Below are 19994 nucleotides of genomic sequence, written 5' to 3' on the forward strand. Positions count from 1 at the left end.
CACGTTGAAAAAAAAAGACGCGCTCCGATTGGTTGATTCGTTTCACACTTTTAGACATGCTGCTTTCATAGACTGCGGGAAATATTGCTATCTGCAGTTGAACGCTCTGCTGAAGAACAATAAAATTTGAAATCTTGACGGAAAAAAAACTTGGTTTTGTGAAAGTGAATGTATTTGACCTTCTGTCTTTGCGTTTATAGCATTGATGAGATAAAGAACACTAAATTATTGCCTATATTTAACTAAAACGGCTTCACATTGCAATTACTTAAACCTATTTTAGACAATTCTTTGTTACTCGTATTGGAACTGTCAACTTTTTATTACATGCCTGAAGTGCCATACGGGTAATTTAATCCTAATTCAATTTAAAAATGATAAAATATTGGCACATTAACAGTTTCCGTTTTTCCAAGTGAGAGGTTTAGGAGGGGACATTTGAAGGCAACATCACCATCGATCAGTGTTGCACTTCCCCTCAAGCATCCCCACACGACACACAGGGCTCTCACAGACGGCAGCAGTGTTGTATGTGTGTGTGTGTGTGAGAGAGAGAGAGAGCGGTGCAAAGCATCAGACAACATGACCATCCGAAACGTTCTCCGGGATCATGGACAGAGGTACCGACCACGGATGGCTTGTCTCAAAAAGGTGGGCTGCACAGCTTACATTAGATGATGTAAACCAGAGCACAGGCTTATAGATTATACCTGCAGCAGACGCATCATTAGTGACTTGTATAAATTCTCTAACGCAATGCTTGGACTGTATTGGCTTACAGGAACCTCACAAACCCAGGTTGTTGTTGGCATTTGCACTATAATAATCTATAATATTCTCTGGAAATCCCAATGCTTTCATTGAATAGATTTATTAAGGATGGTCATTCCGTTAAGACCCACAGGTACCATTTGCACTACAACAAGCTTTTGGGAAACCCAATAGCAAACATGCATTTCTTTAATAATATGGACTTTAGTTATTAAGGGTTATTAGAGATGTTATTCATATACTCATGTTTCAGAATGATGTCAACATACTGTAAATCAGATGTCATGTCAGCTTCCCCCTTACACTCTATATAGCTGTCAGACTGTGTTCTGTCTCAACCTTTTCACTGTGATAAGGTCGTTCTGTTTAATAAGCATTAGGCCTGGATCAGTATCAATACCTCCATCTACACCAACCAGCTGCTGGAAAGAAGTTAATCCAGGCGCTGTGTGAATTGTGTGTGTGTGTGTGTGTGTGTGTGTGTGTGTGTGTGTGTGTGTGTGTGTGTGTGTGTGTGAGGCCAGCCAGAGCAGTCCTTCATTCATCATCTCATATTTAAAATTCAGTTGGATGGTCACCAAAGAGAATGTTTTAACATTAGAAAAAATAAATAAATAAATGGAAGGAAATGATCAAGACATGAGCTTCCAGATGTAGCACTCACACAGTGTCCCCCTCTCTCCAGGGGAATGCACACAGAATCCATTTCCTGGAGAACTTTGTGTTTTGGTCAATGAAAGCCCACTTTGGTCCAGCTCAGTCTGGGGCTTATAGCCTCTCCAGGTTGACTTCAAAGCACAAAGCCACTTCAAAAAGACCCAGGAGTCAGCTACAAACACACTCTCTCTCGCTTTCTCTCTCTCTCTCTCTCTCTCTCTCACACACACACACACACACACACACACACACACACAAAGTGAATTAATGTACTACAGGATTTATTCCTCTGCCGTGCACACCTAAGTTGTGGGGGAGCTCTGGGATCAGATGGTATGATAGCTGAAAAACTGTTTAGAGGGCAGTGAGTCATCACAAACCTCCCACACAAGCCCAACAAAAGCCATGAGATCAGGGCTTGAAACAATCCCGTCATCTCGCTTCTCACCACTTTCTAATACAGCCTTAAAACTGTAATCCAGCCATTGGACTAAAAAGCTGAACAGTTGTTTGGAGAGACACAGAAACCGAATCATTCGGCATTTGTCTGATAGGAAGTATTAATTACAAGCTTACACATGGAGCCTTAACATCCCAGGGGGGGGAAATTTGCCCTTTTTTAATCAGCGAGACACAGTTTAATGCAGCTTTCTCTGCCTTTCATTAAGTAGAAAAGAGGTTAATGCTGTGCATGCTCGAGATTACACTAATGATCATCATCACCGTCATGTGAATTTCACTGATCAAAATTTAGGATTTACAATCAAATCTGCTGCCCCAAAAACCTACACTGTGAGCTCTGATGTGACACCTCCTCACAACCTTTTTTTGTGCAGGCGGAGAAGGTGGTCCTCGAGATGCAGGACCCCACAACGGGAGTGAAGCTACAGCCTCAGAGACTGGTTATCACCACAATACCACATGCTATTACTGGTAAAGTGGACACAAACACTCTCACATACACTACAGTGGCTTGATTTTTATCCAGCGGCTCGTTGAGTGACCGTACCTGCACAACCTCGCCAGAGGATACCACGGTGTTGGAGCTACAGATTTCATCTCCATGACAACCCCATGGTCTCAGAGACAGAGAGAGGGAAAAAGTAGGAGGTGAAGGAGGAGGATGATGATTGAGCAGGCGAGAGGAAACAAACATGTAGAGACCGAAGCAAGAGGAATGCAGGCAGTAGGTGGTGGAGGAGGAGAAGAGAGGGAACCCAGACTTCTACGTCACCTGCAAGCTTTGAATGCCCGCAGCTGAATGAATGAAAACATACCAAAGGCTTCTTCTCTGCTGCTCTCTCCACTTCCCTCTCTCACTTTCTTTGCTGTTTTGTTTTCTCTCCATCTCTGATTCCTTTGCTTTTCCTGTTTCCTTTTCCTCCCCCTTTCCCCCTTTCTTTCATCTCACAAGCTTTCCTTTCCTTTCTTAGTTTCTTTCTTCCTCTTGTTTCTTTCCTTTCCTTTCCTTTCTTAGTTTCTTTCTTCCTCTTGTTTCTTTCCTTTTCTTTCTTAGTTTCTTTCTTCCTCTTGTTTCTTTCCTTTCCTTTCTTAGTTTCTTTCTTCCTCTTGTTTCTTTCCTTTCCTTTCCTTTCTTAGTTTCTTTCTTCCTCTTGTTTCTTTCCTTTCCTTTCCTTTCTTAGTTTCTTTCTTCCTCTTGTTTCTTTCCTTTGCCTTTCTTAGTTTCTTTCTTCTTCTTGTTTCTTTCCTTTCCTTTCTTAGTTTCTTTCTTCCTCTTGTTTCTTTCCTTTCCTTTCCTTTCTTAGTTTATTTCTTCCTCTTGTTTCTTTCCTTTCCTTTCCTTTCTTAGTTTCTTTCTTCCTCTTGTTTCTTTCCTTTGCCTTTCTGTCATTTTCTCTCTTCTTCACTTGTCATCCTTTTCCTCCTCCCTTTTCTCCTTCCATGTCTCTCTTTGACATTAGCTGTCTGGCATTTACAGGCATGCACTGATGGACATAAACAACATACAGTGTATTTAAAGTTGTTTGCTGTTCAAGCTGCCCTTTTGACTAGTGTTGTTTATTTCCATAGATTCTTTGTTACTTCTGACCTTGAGTCCTTTTTCCTCAGGTGAAGACATAGTTGCGTGGTTAGCAGACAGATTCCAAATCGATGCACAAGGTGAGAGATCAGGCAGCTGATGCCATCCCAGTTCAAAGTGTGTGTTTTGATAAAAAGAGGACAGTTTTAGGATGTTATCATGTTAGCTGACAGTGAAAATTGGTGATAGATCCTCATTTATAACAAATCTGTCTTTTTTATTCAGAGGCGAGGAGTTTTGGCTCCATGCTGGTGGCGTTAGGATACATCTACCCTATCCAAGACCACAAGCGTTTAGTGGTCAAACCAGATGCATCCCTGTATCGCTTCCAGGTAAACACACCACATTTTAAAGCTTAGCCAAAATGTCAGCTGCAGCAAAGCCAAACGATCTTCCAAAACAGTATTTCTGGCTATGGGAAGATTTCGTTTTCAGTGCTGCACACTGAACAGTGTTTTTGCGTGTTGTTAACATGCAAAAAGGCATGCACATAGTCATGCAGAAACACAAATGTGGCATAGTGTGCAATCCTGTTCCTGCTATCTAGTGACTCCACAACTCATGCAAAAATGCAATGTAAACTGAAATGCTTGCAAAGGTCATTTAAGTGTGATTGTTGTTTATTTACAAGAAAACAGAAAACGACAGAGCAGTTGCTAATTTATTAGGTGCAAAGCCTAAAGGATTGTGATAAAAACACATCAGTACATCAAATTCATTTGATGTAAAGGTTAGAAAGTTGCTGTATCTCGTAGCCTGAGCACATAGTAACTTCTAAGAATAATTATGTCGGTGTATCATGTAAGTTCAAAATAAAATTGCAGAGCCATGGAAGGTTAAAAAAAAAAAGGTTGATTGAGCTTTGTGAAGTAAAATCATGCACTTCCTGGAAGTCTGTCCATCCAGAAATGTAAAAATGTGAGAAACCTTTATTTTCAAAAATGTGTAAAAATTAAATGGAAAATTCCTTCAGTTTAAAACAGTGCTGCATTTTTTCAGTGCAGAATATTGGGTTTTTTTTAAATACTTTTTTGTTCTTTTAAAAAAAGACAGAAAGGCCCTACAGTGAAATAAAAAAACCCATCTTTGTAAAAACATTCATCATTTTTGAAATAAAGGAAATTTTCATATTACTTTTTATGGATGTTTTTCACTATGCATTGCATTTTTACAATACATAGACATGCCCGTACATTTCGGTAAAAATTAGAATTACTGTCAGAAAATTTTGGGGATATTTTTAGTTTTTTGAGAGATTTTCTTTCAGTGTGATATACATATTTAATTCTGCATTCAGTCGTTATTTTTAATATATTAGAATTTTACAATACATAGACATGCACGTACATTTTGGTAAAAATTAGAATTACTGTCAGAAAATTTTGGGGATTTTTTTAGTTTTTTGAGATTTTTTTTCAGTGTGATATACATATTTAACTCTGCATTCAGTCATTATTTTTAATATATTAGCTGATTCATTTTATCAACATTATTGACCATGGTAATTTCCCATTGGTAAACTGGTTCCAGAAAGTGGCATGTGCCAGATTTTCTGTAATGGGTTTAGCATCTCTGCTGTAACATGCAATGATTAGATAATAAAAGAGTTTACCATTACAAGACACAAAAACCGCTAAAACGAGGTAAAAACCAATTTCCCTCGTATTTATTTTATGATGTGAAACCCCAAATTAGTCTGGCTTTAGTTTCCTGAATGACTGCAAATTGAAAACAACCAACAAAAAACACCCTTAAATCTGCAAGAAATGAATCCCACTCACAAAAACGCTTACTGCTAATCATCACCTCTGCCCTCCATTGTTTGCAGACACCATATTTCTGGCCCACACAGCAGTGGCCTGTTGAGGATACAGATTATGGTGAGTGTATCTGAATGCATCCCGTTACCAAGAATCACTTACCGTTAACATCCGTCTATGTTTTTGTTACTGAAGCAATCTACCTGGCAAAAAGAAACATACGTAAGAAAGGAATCCTGGAGCTGCACGAGCAGGTGAGAATTGGACACGAATCCCACGGAAATTAATTTTCTCTGTTGGCATTTACTGAGGTGTTGTTTTATGTCCTCAGGAGCAGTACAACCATCTTCACAAGTGGATGAATCATAAATGGGATTTTATAGTCATGCAAGCTAAAGAGCAGTATAGGTGGGTGTGCAGGAAGCTCAGTGATGTCGGGAAGCATTAAGGGTAACAATGTATTACGACTCTCTGTGTTTGGGTTGGGTTTTAGAGCTGCGAAGGAGAGAAAGAAACCGGACCGTGTGGTGTTTGACTGTCAGGAGAGAGCCTACTGGGTGGTTCATAGACCTCCGGTGAGAACACACACAGGCATGTTTCCATCACTACAGAAGACGTTTGTGAATTTATATTTGAAGACTTAGACTAGCCGTCACTCAACCGAGTCCTTTATGATTTGCGTGAGTGGGAATGGCTTTTTGCCACCAAAAGGAGCTGGATCTCACTATATGATTATATAAACACATTTATGTCCCCACAACATGAGATAATATAAGCATACACGCACAGATATAGTTATCAAGCCTGAACAGTAAACAGCAGATTGCAGGCAAACAGAGAAGTAAGAAAGTAAATTGCACCACACTGCAATACTTCCCAGGGTATCTCATTATCTCTACCCATGATGTCTCATTACCACTGCATGTCCAGTCAGAGGAAAAGGGCACAACTGATTAATATTTCACACTGCATGGGAGAAAGTGGTACAGTGGTTTGCACCTTGTGCACATCGAGCTTCTTGTGCTGTGATGCTGGATTACAGCTAGAACAGTTACCAAAGACAGTGACAGCTCCCAACCAAAGATCCATGTGTTTCCCATGAGTTAATTGGTTTGCAGTCATTTGATTAGGTGCGAAGATGTTTGAGGATATTCTCACTTCAGAAACTGCTGATCTACTGGGATTTTCCTGCACAAACATCTCTCATATTGCAGAAATATGTCTTTCTAAAGTTTTGGTTGCATAATATATGTCACTATAAACTATATGGTCACATCATATAAAGTAGGGCCATAATAAAAACACAGTTAAGTGCATAATGTTAAACAGTTGTGCTTTTCATTGTTTATGACTTCAGCCTTTAGGAAGAATATTGTGTTGATTACTGGTGACCTGTTCAGTAATGTAGCACATTGTAGCCTGTGCTCCGTGACTTGTGTTGTGTCCTTTCAGAAGTGAGGTACACTATATTGCCATAAGTATTTGCTTGTCTGCATTCACATGCGTATGAACTTGAGTGACATCCCATTCTTAAGCCACAGGGTTTATTATGATGTCGGCCCATCCTCTGAAGCTATAACAGTTTCAACTCTTCTTGGAAGGCTTTCTATAAAGTTTATGAGTGTGTCTACGGGAACCTTTGACCATTCTTCCAGAATCCCATTTGTGAGGTCAGACACTGATGTTGGATCAGAAGGCCTAGCTCCTGGTCTCTGCTCCAAAGGTGTTCTATTGGATTAGGACTCTGCAGGCCAGTCAAGTTCTTCCACACCAGAATCGCTCTTTAATGTCTTTATGGATCTTGCTTTGTGCCCTGGTGCACAGTCATGTTGGAACAGGAAGGGACTATTGCCAAACTTGAGAGCATGAAATTGTCCAAAATTGTCTTGTTATGCTGACGCATTAACAGTTCCTTTCACTGGAACTCCATTGTATTGCCAGACAGAGAAGCATGATTCATCATTCCAGAGAGCACGTCTAGGTTGGGGATGCTTCACGCCACTGCATATGACGCTTTTCTATTGTACTTGGTAACGTAAGGCTTGAATGCAGCTTCTCAGCATTGGAAATCCATTCCATGAAGCTCTCTACATGCTGTTCTTGAGCAAATCTGAAGGCACACGTGAAGTTTGGAGGTCTGTAGTGCTCGACTCTGCAGAAAGTTCATGACCTCTGTACACTATGCACCTCAGTATCTGCTGACCCCACTCTGCCTGCTGATGCCTTGACTTGTTGTACAGGTGGCATCCTATCACAGTACCACGCTGGAATTCACTGAGTTCCTAAGATCTGTGAGTGTTTGCAGAAGCAGTCTACACGCCAGGTGCTTGATTTTATGTCTGTGGCCACAGAAGTGATTGGAACACCTGAAATTAAATAATTTGGATGGGTGAGTGAATCCTTTGGCAATATAGTGTATACACAGAAGACTTTGACCTAATGAGGGTCACTGGCACTGGCACTAATTTGTGTCTCATGGCACATGAGTTATCGCTGCAAGGGTGCTCTGTTGTCAATCCTTCAGTTGAGATTTCCATATGCATACTGTAAAATAAAGCAACCAGCGGCTTTTATTATATACTAATCAGCTACCAACGTTAAAAGCTGATAGGTCAAGTTCTGCCGGGAATTTTGAGGTACAACTACAACTAACCCATCCGAAGTTCCTAAATCCCAGTTCGATCAAACGTCCTGCTGTCAGACACAAAAGGGGCTCCTGTGTCTGCTGACACAGTATTAGGCAGGAAGTTTAAATGCTGTGGCCGATTGATACTTACAAAATCAGAGTATTAACTGCTTTGCATTTGTTGGTTTTTTTGTGTTTAAAAGCTTTTCAGACAAAAAGGATAGATATTTCTTCCGTCTTCCAGCCTTCAAGCATTTCATTCCTTCTAAATACTAAATCAGATATGCACACTCTTAATTTAAGATGCACAATTTAAAAAGGAAGAAACTTTTGACTTTTTCTAAAAAAAAAAAATATCAGTATTTAATAAAAGCAGAAACAGATGTTTCATGTTTAAAAATAAATATAATGACACCGTGATGTAAATAACATATGCTGTCCTTAAAACTTCATCTTACAGGTTCAGATTGATTGTAATGACTGCTAAATGTGACTTAAAGTTAATGCATTTTAAAGCCCCCTGTGGGAAACAAATAGAGTACTTGAAGATGTATTCGTAATGACCAAGAGTGAATTTGGTGATTGGCCTCTTCTTGTTTGAGATGGCCATGAGAAGTACGACACATTATCCACTGATGATTAGCATTATAAAACAGCCATCTGCTTTAATTAATTAGTCCTTTGGTAAACACTGTGTAATTCTCTTTTGTTGATGTGTATGTAGCCAGGGACAGTGAGTGCCATGGACTATGGACTGGAAAGACTAATAGATCCAAATGCACATGAGGTAACAGGTGAGTCTCTGCCTGACCCGCATGAACATAATTCCTTTCAATCAGCTTATATCCCATAAGAAGCTTTAATGCATTAATGCAGGTACAGTAAATGATATGTATGCTGTTTTCTTTTATTAAAATGAAGGCCTTCTCTTTTCCTTTCTTCTTCTCTGCAGGCATTTCCTACGGCTATGTTTTCAAAACCCAGACTTTTAAGCTGGTTGTGAACACATCTGCACACACTCACATCACCTCACGAATGCACTTGCTATAATACTTGCTAACAAAAAAAAAGTACCTGAATCTCAGCTCAGGTTGTGAAATGATGTTGAAGGTTAGTGTTCACAAGTGCTCATCATGAGTCCAACAATGATAAAGAAGTGATGTATAAAACAGTGCTTTTTTCTGTGCACAAATACATACACAGTGTCCTAACTGTGAAGTCATAAGGTATATGACTTATTATCTGTACTCATACTTTTAATACATTTTTCCTCAGGCAAAAACACCCGATGACTACGAGAGGATCGTAAGTTTTTTTCTTCTCACTCGGATGTTTTATTGATCAAGTATAGTGGCAGCTCTGTGTTATTCTGGCTGTCATTTCTCTCCCTGTAGATGATTTTCACCCAGCAGTCCATCATGCGCCCCAGAGTGAAATCATCAGTGTCCATTGGCGCGTAAGACAGTCCCTCATATAAGAAGCTCGCTACTATCTGTAGCAAACCAGTACCCCTCCTATACCCTGGCTGCACCATTAGCTGTATGCCTTAAAGTAACACATGCACATTAGTTTCAGCATAACCCCACTGAGTGATCTGTAAAGGTCAGACAGGTTAAAGCTAGTCTTAGAAAAGATTTCAGGGATAGGCAGTTGAGAAAGTGGGACCGTTGTGGAGGGCTGCTTAAGCTTATTGGTGGAGCCCTCCACAACCCTGATTAGATGATAAGTAGCTAGCTCAGTGGCTAGCTAGTAGGAAGTTCACTTGAATCTTTTACTGTGACATATTTCCCACGTGTCTTTCCAGCAAATAAAAAGAAAATGAGAATCTTCACAGTAGACAAACATGTATTGTCAAGTGTATTTGCTGTTCTTTGACTGATGAGGGATTAGATAATGTGAGTTATGCCTCCTGTAGGCTTGGCTGCACTTGCTTTACTGTTTCTGTGTGGCTGCATCATTAATGGTTAAAGACGTTATTTTCCTTCAGTGTGGTCGATGGTGACGTGTTTTTCCCTCCACTGCAGGTTGGTGAAATACTGTGCCACTTATAAAGGCCACGACCCTTTTCTGTCCACGTGTCTTCCCAGCAACCCCTGGCTCACTGATGACGTCACATACTGGGCTTTGAACATGCCCAAGTGCGTAAGATGATTATACTTATAGAAGTCACTGATTTTGGACAATAATTAAGAATATCTTGTTTTTGTTATCTGTGTGGCACAGTGTGGAAATACCCACTAAAATGCGTGTGGAGAGGTGGACGTTCAGCTTTGGTGAGCTCCTTTCAGACCCTCGAGGACGAGATGACTTCAGACTGTTCCTAAAGAAAGAGTTCAGCGGTATGATAGTCTGGTGCAATTTAAAGTCACTGTTGGTCCTGATGTTAAGCTTTCCGTCAGTAGAAGGGGTTAGGAATAATCGGAGTTTATATCTGGTTATTTTCTCTAAACCTACTCAGGTGAGAACTTGGCATTCTGGGAAGGTTGTGAGGATCTGAAGTGGGGCACTGCTGCGACAATGAAAGAGAAAGCAGAGCAGATCTACAAGTAAGAACTTCTTGAAGAATATATTAGTCTTCTGGTAAATATTTGTTATGGAACGGCTGTGTGCAGACAGGAATAGGACCCAAGGTGCAGACACTCGGAGGCAAAACTTAAACTCAAAACAGCTTTAATGTTAAACTCAAATATAACATAACTGGAAATATCAAAATAAACTTACACCGGAAGACTGACAGAACACACAGCTAGATAAACGGTAGATTGCGACACAGACACAGAGAAACACAGGGCTTAAATACACAGAGGGAGCAATCAGGGAATAGGTAACAGGAGGGAAACACAGCTGGGGCAAATCAGGCCTAACGAGACAAGGGGAAGCAAAACCAGATACATTAACATCAGACAAGGACCTTCAAAATAAAACAGGAAACATGACACAGACTAAACTAAAGACACAGACTAACACGCGCGCACTGCAACAGAGGGAACAGAGACGTGGGACCAGGGCAGACACAGACACTGACTGGACACGGGGATATAGCAAACAGGGGAGACAGCAACTAAGGATTACACAGAGACAAACCATAAGACATAACTCTAACGACAAAACCAAAGATAAATAATACAATAAACTCAAAACCCTGGGTCAATGACCCAGGCATCCTAACAATATTGAAGACAGTGGAGAAGAAAGTATTATTTGATTTAAAAATCGCCAACTATGTTTACTGACAGTGATTTATGACTCTTTAACAGTTATATTTATTAGTTTAATAGTGACACAAATACATGTTGGACATTCAGTGTTTTTATTTTTTATTTTTAACATTAAATTCACTCAATTATTTTTAATTAATAGAGATTAAAGATTAAAACTTAAAATAAAACTGAGAATTAATACAAATTTTGGTTGCCATCAGCCAGAAATAATACGCCTTAGGTTTATTACAGTTTAAATCTGAACTTTGCATGTAGTGAACTTTACCTGCAAGTATAGTGTTACTTTAACTGATGATTAAATGATGAAAACAATGCAGTGGATATTTTTTCTCACATCTTTACTGAAGAAGAAGTTTTTATGTGGCTTTTGAGGTTTTTCCATGTAAGTGTCAAAGCATTTCCTCTTCATTCCTCCCACTTTCATTGATTTCAGGACTTTCCTGGCACGCGGTGCTCCACGATGGATCAACATCGATGGAAAGACGATGGAAATCACAGTGAAAGGTCTGAAACACCCACACAGATACGTTCTGGATGCAGCCCAGACTCACATCTACATGCTCATGAAGAAGGTCAGTAAACGGTGTGATCAGTGCAGAGACTGCATAAATTAAAACACCTTTTTGGATTTTGGTTTGAGCTGACTGTGGAGCTGATGGTGCTATGCATGCCCATGCTATAGCAACGTGTGTAATTTGCTCTAAATGGGAGCATGATTTGAAACTAAACATCACAAAGTATCAGATTAGATTTTTATTGAGACCATAAACTCACAAAAAAATGTTAACTGGTGTCATAAATGATTAAGTAGCAGGACAATGTTCTCATTGACTTTTATACAATATGAACTTTGTAACCAGATGAGGCGCCCCCTGCTGGCCACTGTAAAGAAAGGAAGTTTAAGGCACTTCTGCATTGGCTTCACTTTTCAGACCTGGATGTCTATGGTTAAATCACAAGGGAACGGTGGCGTTGTATCTGTACCTGTAAGAGACCAACTCACTGGACCAACTGATAGCATTTTGCATTTTGCAGGACTCGTATGGCCGATACCTAAAATCTCCAGTGTTTAAGGAAACAACGAAGAAGGCCGTTTGTCCCGAGGAACACAAGTTCAGGTAAGAGGCACTTTTTGCATTGAATTTGTGGAGCTTTTCTCAGACATTGTTGGAAGATTTATTTGAAGGTTTTAGTTTGACTATCAGAAAATACGTCTTAGTCACAGCAAAGAGGAATGTTGCAGTCTAAACAGCCCTAACAAATATATAACATAAAACTCAAATTTTCTTTTCTCTCCTCCGTACTCTTAAAGACAATCCTGAATTTTCAACTTTCAACTCTTACCTTGTTCTTGTTTCTTTTCCCCCCACCATACATCATCCCAGTGACTCCCAGTTGGAGCAAAATGCAAGAAACAGACGGCCCAGTCTCAGTCCCATCATCATCCGGCAACAGGAGCAGGAGCAAAAGGCCAAGATGGCCGCCAGTGCCCCTGTTGACATCACACAGGTCATGAGCAAACTCAGCCAACAGGGCAAAGAGGCGCCTCCTCGTCGCACCTCAGTTAAAAATGACTAATTTTATTTGTCTAATTGGTATAATAGTTACATGTAATACATGTAATACATTATATGTTTAGACAGGATATAATTTTATATAATAAATTAGAAAACATCTATAATATGTTGCTATTAGACATTTCAGTGAAGAGTCATAGACAAGAGCCCACCTAATTTATCAGCGTGCTGATATATCTGCTGAAATTAGCTGTTTGCTGATCTATTGGTATCAATATTGGTCATGACTGATAAATAAAAATTTTAAAATTTAAAGAATTGAAGTTGTTGTGCCTCATAACAACTTTAATCATGTTTGTGCATTGATGCCGCATAGTTTTTTTCACTAGAGAGCACTTTCATAGATAGATAGATTTTAGGATATGTGTCAAAATATTAGATTTTCAAATCAACACATATCGGTCTCAAAAATCGTATATCAATCAGGCTCTATGTAAACATACTTTATATTTCTGTGTGAGTCACATGTTTGACGTCTTTGGAAATGCATGTTTCAAAATCTGAACCAACCTTTTTTTGCAACTCATGTTAATAAATTACTACAAGAAGAAGACAAATAGCCATCTATTGTCATCGCTGACATTTACGTCCATGTAAGCTGCAAGTGTTGTCTGCTTTTTTGTTTGTCATGATACGTTTACTGTACTGTCCGTCTCTGTGCATTCACTGTTGTTTAGTATGTTTTGAGTTGTCTTTGTTATCAGTCATAAGGTAATAAAACATTCATAAAACCACCTCATACTTCTGTGTTTGGACTTAAGCCGTCATTTATTCACCGTTTTCATTTTTCCATTTAATTAGATTGTAGCGCAATGCATTCCAATTCCTTCCTTCCTTACTTCCTTCCTCCCTTCCATTGTTTCTTTCTTTCAAAACCTGCTTTTTTGTGATGCGAAAGTGCAAAGTTAAGACCAACATAAGTTATTAACATAAATTTACTTAACCATTTGCACTTGTTGTAAACATACGCTTGTTTCTACAGCTTGATCATTGAGATGATATTAAAATGCATATTAACTTAGCATTTTTCCACCATAGAGTGAGGTATGGTTCTCCACCTATCAAAACTGATGAGCATTGCCGTTATATTTTTATAGCTTACATTAACCTTTGCTAAAAAGCAGAGTTAAACAATAGGCTACTGAAGCTAAGGGCAAAACAAGTTGAAAGGAGTGTACTACAAATTTATTTGGCAAGAGAAAAAATTCTGGATTTAGCTAATAAAACAGCAACGTGCCTCCATTCACAATGCCTGTGATGCTTAGGTTGGATATCCATTTAAAGTAAAATTAAAATGCTGCAGGCAACAAGCAACAGTGAGAGCTAGAATCAAAAATCTCCTGGGCTACTGCCGACCCTGTGATAGCTCGTAAGAATATTCTGGAAAATCTTTTATCAGTATTGCAAAAGCAGATTTATGTGTCTCAGCCGAGGCACCTGCAAACAATTGTGCAGAGTGAGGAGAACATATGTTAAAATACTTTGATTTTTTTTCTTTTTTTTTTTTTGCCTGTCCCGTTTGGATCTTTAGCCATCAGAATTGTTGTCTTAAGGCCAAGAAAGATGCCAAGCAGATTTATTTTACCAAGTGGATCATCATGGCCTTGCCATATTGGTCCATTTGATTGACCTTTATTATAATTATGCATTTATTTTATTTTCGGTTGCTACAAATGGGACAGACATGACTGGGGAATAGGACAGAGAGAAAGAATGAAAGAAAGAGAGGGAGAGAAAGAAAACTTTTTTAAAAGTTTTAAAATACTTTGAAGTCGACAGACAAGAAACGGCATGGGATAACACATTATGAAGATCTCGGGTAATCATCGCAGCACTGTGGGGTTTTGAGACCAACACTCATATTATGGGTTGATGATAAAAGTGATGACTGTTATCGTCATCACTTAAACCAAAAAAGTTGTTATTGTTTTTCCATCTGGAGCAGGACTCACTGTTATGACATCATAGGCACTGAGGCATTTGTCCCAGGGGTATGTCAGCCTGAGGACAAAAAACAGCTGGAAAATCAGGATACGCTATCAAAGCCCATTTTCCCTACTCAGTTAGATGTTATGTTTTTTAAAGTGCTGTGCTCTCTGAGATGTAAGTGTGGTGCTCTAATGTGAGCTTTAATATCATGAATCAGCAAAGCTGAATGCTGGTCAGACCTTTCTTTACTTTGAGTGGACAGTGAGATTGTCTTGGAGGCTAAATATTAATTTCCTGTGGTTACAGAAAGTGAGAGGGCTCTATATGGTTATAATGAAGTTGATGTTATGAAACCTTTTGCGTGTTATGTCTCTTGTTAGGTCTGTAAACAGAATAGTGATGTATTCAGGGAAGCATCTGCTAAAAAATTTCCAAACACAGACACGTATTTATCTGTCTGGATGCCCTCTGACTTGTGTCTCTTGCCCTTTGACCTCACAGCTGTGCCGCTTTACCACTCCTGTGCCCCACCTCGCTGTCTATTCTGGCATGACTGACCCTCCCTCCGCCAACGCCTCGCCCTCTCTTCCCTTTTTGGCCCACACCCCAGCCTGTCCGTCCCCCATCAGCGTGGCCTTAGACAGCACCTCTGCCTCTGAGCGGCGAGCGGAAGCCAGTGAGGGGGAAAGTGAAGGGAACCCTGAGGCCCGAGCATCTGCAGGAGGGAACGTGTCCAAGTCTCGCATGGCTCTATCCCTGCGTCGTCTACTCAAGCGTGGCTGCACTCCCTCCTCTATGTTTGCCAGCTTGTCACCTAAATGTAATCCAGCTGCCGGGACAAGCAGCCGCATACAGCCAATCAGCCCAGATGAACCTAGTCAGGCTCCGCCCAGACGGATTGGCAAGTACGTGACAGTCATGCAGAACTTTTACTTTGAAAGTCATATGTTTTCCATCATTTTCGCTCCAATCCAGGAGTCTTATTTTACTTTAAATTTAGGTGGAAGCGCTGAAACAAGAAGTGAAACCGTTGTAGAGCAGGCCAGAGGAAGAGGCTGTTATCTGTAACTTGGACACTAGGACTATTTGTTAATTGCAAGAAAGGAAAAAGAAAAATTATTCAATTTTTAATACAATTATTTATTTTTGTTTTTATTGCAAAAAGTCATACATATGCAATATTGGAGCTACAGTTCCTACAAAACCCATATGCTGGGAACATCTTTGCATAAAAGCTGGAAGTCAAAACTGTCATCTCATATTCAGTTATTTATTTAGCTGACACAGCACATGTAAATATTGTTATATTACATACAATGTATGTATTTTAATCATGGCTGTATGCAGACTTTGTATCTAGTTTGGCTACTAAGGTACACAAAGTAAAAGTTTATGTTGCTAACGTGACAAATAATATCAGATCAGCCGCTGATGACCTCGTCTTTTTCTGAAACATTTCTCAGCTTTTTTCAGATCAAAGTGGATATTCCTCCGGAGTGCCGCATCTACCCCATTGAGTCTGAGGATGAGGATGAGGAGAACAGAGCTGTCTCTCGGGAAAGAGTGGGAACCAAAGAGATCATCTGCCCTTGGGAGAGCCTCACTCCACAGAATGGGACAGGCTAATACACTGGAATTACACAGGTATAAAATGGTGGGACCAGACCATAATGTATAACATAAATTCAATCAACAAGAGGACAGACTGACAGTACTCTTTCTGGGATACTCTAAAAATGGCTGTCTAGAGTGGACCAAACATTAACTTGCTGAACCTGCCTGCCTGTTGGCTTGAAATGCCCCATTGTCACACATGTTGCAGCATAATCCTAATTTCACTGTCCATGCTCAGAACTTCCAAAACATTTTGTTTTCAACAATATGGCTCAGTACAAAGCGTTAATGCAGGCGTAGTTATGTCCATATATAGCAAATAATGGTCTAAAGAGTGTTTTAAAGCCTTCTTTATGCTAGCGTCACATCAAGAAAAGCAAAACTTGCAACCTTGTTGTCACTGAAATGGTTGCTACAACGACCGAGACCACATCTTACAGTCAGGTTTCACTTTCAAACCAACTTTGGTACATCAAGGCAATGATTAAACAGCAACATGATGGGTCAGACTGTTGTCTATCTGCTAACTGTGACTGAATAAGTTTAATAACAGCAAAAAAGCTGTGATGATATGGTAATTAACTCTGATAAATTGGCAAAAATTGTAACTGTTGCCCTCTGTTGCAAATTTGTTGCCATCTGCATAAACAGAAACTCACATTAATCAAAAATTCACATTTACTACATACATTCTGACTCCACCCAGAACCTCATAGATTTGAAACTGAAATTCGTCAACAAAAAGTCCCGTAGTTGCAGCAGGACGGTTATTTAACTGCAAAATAACACTGTTGCTTGGCAACCTTCCTTTTTGTATAGGAATATTGTCCTGAGAATGGAATGTTTCAGTTTAATATGTTTTGTGATTTGCGCGTTCACTACAGAGGACATAAATGAATGAGTTGAGTCTCAGGAGGAAATTCAATTCAATTCAATTCAATTCAATTTTATTTATATAGCGCCAAATCACAACAAAAGTCGCCTCAAGGCGCATGACCAGAATAGATCTGGCAATGAGTTCAAGTCCACAGAGAACTTGTGCTCATGGACTCAGACGTACTCAGATTGATTGCAGTGTGTTAGAAATCTGTCTGAGAGTGATTGCAATCAGTCCGAGTTGGACCGTGATTGTTTGGAGACATGTTGCCTCCCGTCAGGTGACCTGTGCAGCTGTCTTGCAATTCCCAGTAGTCTCCCACAGGCTGAAAGTGTTACACGCCCAGCCTCTGGGTAACCAGGTGCAATCGGTTACTAAATGTGAAAAGAATTCATTGTGCAATCACAGATTTTTTTTTAGCAGCAAGGAGGTTGTCATCCTATTTTATACTCAAGTATGACTGAGCCATTACACATTCTGGAAAATAACGAAACCTATAAAAAGTAAAAGGAAATCCTTAGTATTTGTTATATATTTGCATAGAAAACACTGTGGATACAAAACACGAGTCCAAGCCAACAGGCAGAAAATGTCTTAACACTCAAAATCTAGATTTTGCTGGAGTATTCCTTTAACTACAGCCTTATATTAACCAACCCTTACTAATGTGAGCACCAGCTGAGCTCTGTATTTAGGATAGAGGTGTAGTTTTGGCAGAGGCTGCTCCACATGGAGAACAGGGTGAGCGCTTTCAAAACACGAGCCGTAGCTTTCATACCCAAGCCTCATTCTGTACCTGCTGATGAACTGTAGCCCAACAGCAGCCTTATCCGCCTCCACACACTGGAGATATTTTGCTATGTTTGGTTTGTTTTTGGAAGTTTTTACTAAGCAGGCATCTACACATACTTCCTTAGACCCAAGTGGGCGGGAAAACAAAACAGCACGAATAAAAAGAGATAAACTGAAGTATTTTTGTGATTGCCAAGGACCATAAGTACCACCAGTAGTTCTCAAGAAGTACCTGTTTACATCCTAGAGTGTGATAATCCAAAGCAGACATCTGTAGACTCTGCTTCCACACATGCCTGCTAACTGATAATGTACCTATATATCTATTAAAGTCGAGATGTGTTCTTGTGATGCGAAATAGACTTAGATGCCTGAGCCCTAGTTTACTTACCTCTTACGCACATGTGAAATGACCAAATAGATGCGTTTCAGGTCAAATGAGAGCACATGAGCAGCTTGTCTACATGCTACTATTTTTGCTGATCCACTCCTGTGAGACGTACGCTCTTCATGCATGAAGGGTTACTTTAAAGGGAGTCGGTCAGTAGTTTTTGTATTTGACTCCACTGCTGTTTTGTACACTTTGTGTAGCTGTTGTGTACTGTACACTACTCTGAGTGAGGTGTTGATATTTTTCCCCTCACAAGTCTCTCCTGTATGAGGGACAACATGGACTTACTGTCTGAATGTATTATCTTTATCATGTTTACAGATGCAAGAATGTGAAAAAGACCTTAAATTTGTTGTATTTGATATGTACATTCCATGGCTTGTGTCAAGTGCCTCAATAAAAGATTGTCTTTGCAAAAAGGTTCACCTGAAATCTGGGTGGACTACAGCTTTCAGAATTTTATTTTTTATTGTAGTATGCAAATAAAAAAAATTGAAATCAGGGGCTAATATGATAAAATAGCCCAAAATTTCTTCACCTCTCAGCATGAAGGTTCTGGATGTGAATCCACCACCTGTGTGGGTTCACACTGGCATTTTCCCACAGTCCAAAACATGCAGTTATTGCGGTTGGGTTAATCGGTAACTCTAAATTGCCCATAGGTGTGAATGTGAGTGTGAATGGTCGTCTTTCTGGTTGCCCCCCAGCCCCCCATGACCCTGAAAAGGATGAACGTAAGAGAACTAACTTCAATAGACGCCTCACTCATGTTTAAAACCTCTAAATCTGCACAAAAAAGCACAAGAAAAAAAAGCATCATTCTTAAAACAAGTGGTTCTTAATCTGTATGCTGCAGAGCACTTGTAGGTGGGGCTTGGACAATCATGGGAAAACATCAAGTTAAAGTAAGCTGAAGAAATGTTGTTACAAAAAAATAAACAAGAGTTTTCTATTGCAATTATACCACCCCTTATTTTACTTTATATGGTCTTTTCAAAGATGGGGACGAAGTGGGCAACCACTCACACTCAGTTGTCATTTTTGGTGCATCAAGATGCTGATAAAATGGCAATAAGATGGAATCAGTCTTCTAACAGGTGTCAAGTTGGCAATTACATGCAATCAGTTTGCGACAATATGGAGATTTACTGTGATAAAATTGTTGCACATGTAGTGACATAGTTGTGGCAGGACAGCAATTTAGTTGCAGAATGACATTGCTTTTATATAAGAATATAACCAGATTACAACCAGTTGAGTAAAAACAGCACAGACTGTCATCGGCCTATCTGCATTTATAAATTAGATGGCAATTATTTGCAGTCAGTGTGAGTCAGACTGTGACTGAGAAAACAGCTTGCCTCCCACAATGAAACCTTTGCAATGTAAAATAGTTGCTCAGAGTGTGAGGGTGTTGCATGCTCGATCTTGATAAGTTGGTCGCTGCATCTGCATGTGATTGGTTTCTTACAGCACAAAAATCAATCACTATACCACCGCAAGTTTGTTGTTCTATTTTCATTCTAGTGTGACTGAGTTGTTTCAGTTCACCGATGTGCTTGATTTGCAGCTGGACTTTAGTCAAAATGAAATTGAAGCCACTGACTTTACTTTTACTGTGATTAAAGTTGTTATGCTGCCATTTGTTTCATTTACTATTAAGGGAAATACGTATGAACAAAGGCAGAACTAAAGGTAGCTGCACAGTTTTATAGCTCCTCTGTTTAGATGTTGCCTT

At 39.6% G+C, this 19994-nt stretch overlaps 1 protein-coding gene across 1 annotated transcript; it reads left to right on the plus strand.

The window, feature by feature from the left end:
• The first annotated feature begins 485 nt into the window (after nucleotides 1-485).
• rgs9b (regulator of G protein signaling 9b) lies at nucleotides 486-17135 on the plus strand. The gene is made up of 19 exons (XM_087844779.1): nucleotides 486-651; nucleotides 2265-2361; nucleotides 3499-3549; nucleotides 3695-3801; nucleotides 5298-5349; nucleotides 5425-5483; nucleotides 5561-5637; nucleotides 5723-5804; nucleotides 8580-8642; nucleotides 9131-9160; nucleotides 9250-9311; nucleotides 9880-9993; nucleotides 10079-10194; nucleotides 10314-10401; nucleotides 11510-11648; nucleotides 12112-12194; nucleotides 12462-12585; nucleotides 15084-15487; nucleotides 16046-17135. The coding sequence occupies exons 1-19, from the start codon at nucleotides 583-585 to the stop codon at nucleotides 16206-16208; spliced, it is 1980 nt and encodes a 659-aa protein (XP_087700905.1). The 5' UTR covers nucleotides 486-582; the 3' UTR covers nucleotides 16209-17135.
• The last annotated feature ends 2859 nt before the right edge of the window (nucleotides 17136-19994 follow it).

The sequence above is a fragment of the Neolamprologus brichardi genome, chromosome 8 (assembly GCF_056152115.1).
Source record: "Neolamprologus brichardi isolate AB-2024 chromosome 8, ASM5615211v1, whole genome shotgun sequence".
NCBI classification, from domain to species: domain Eukaryota; kingdom Metazoa; phylum Chordata; class Actinopteri; order Cichliformes; family Cichlidae; genus Neolamprologus; species Neolamprologus brichardi.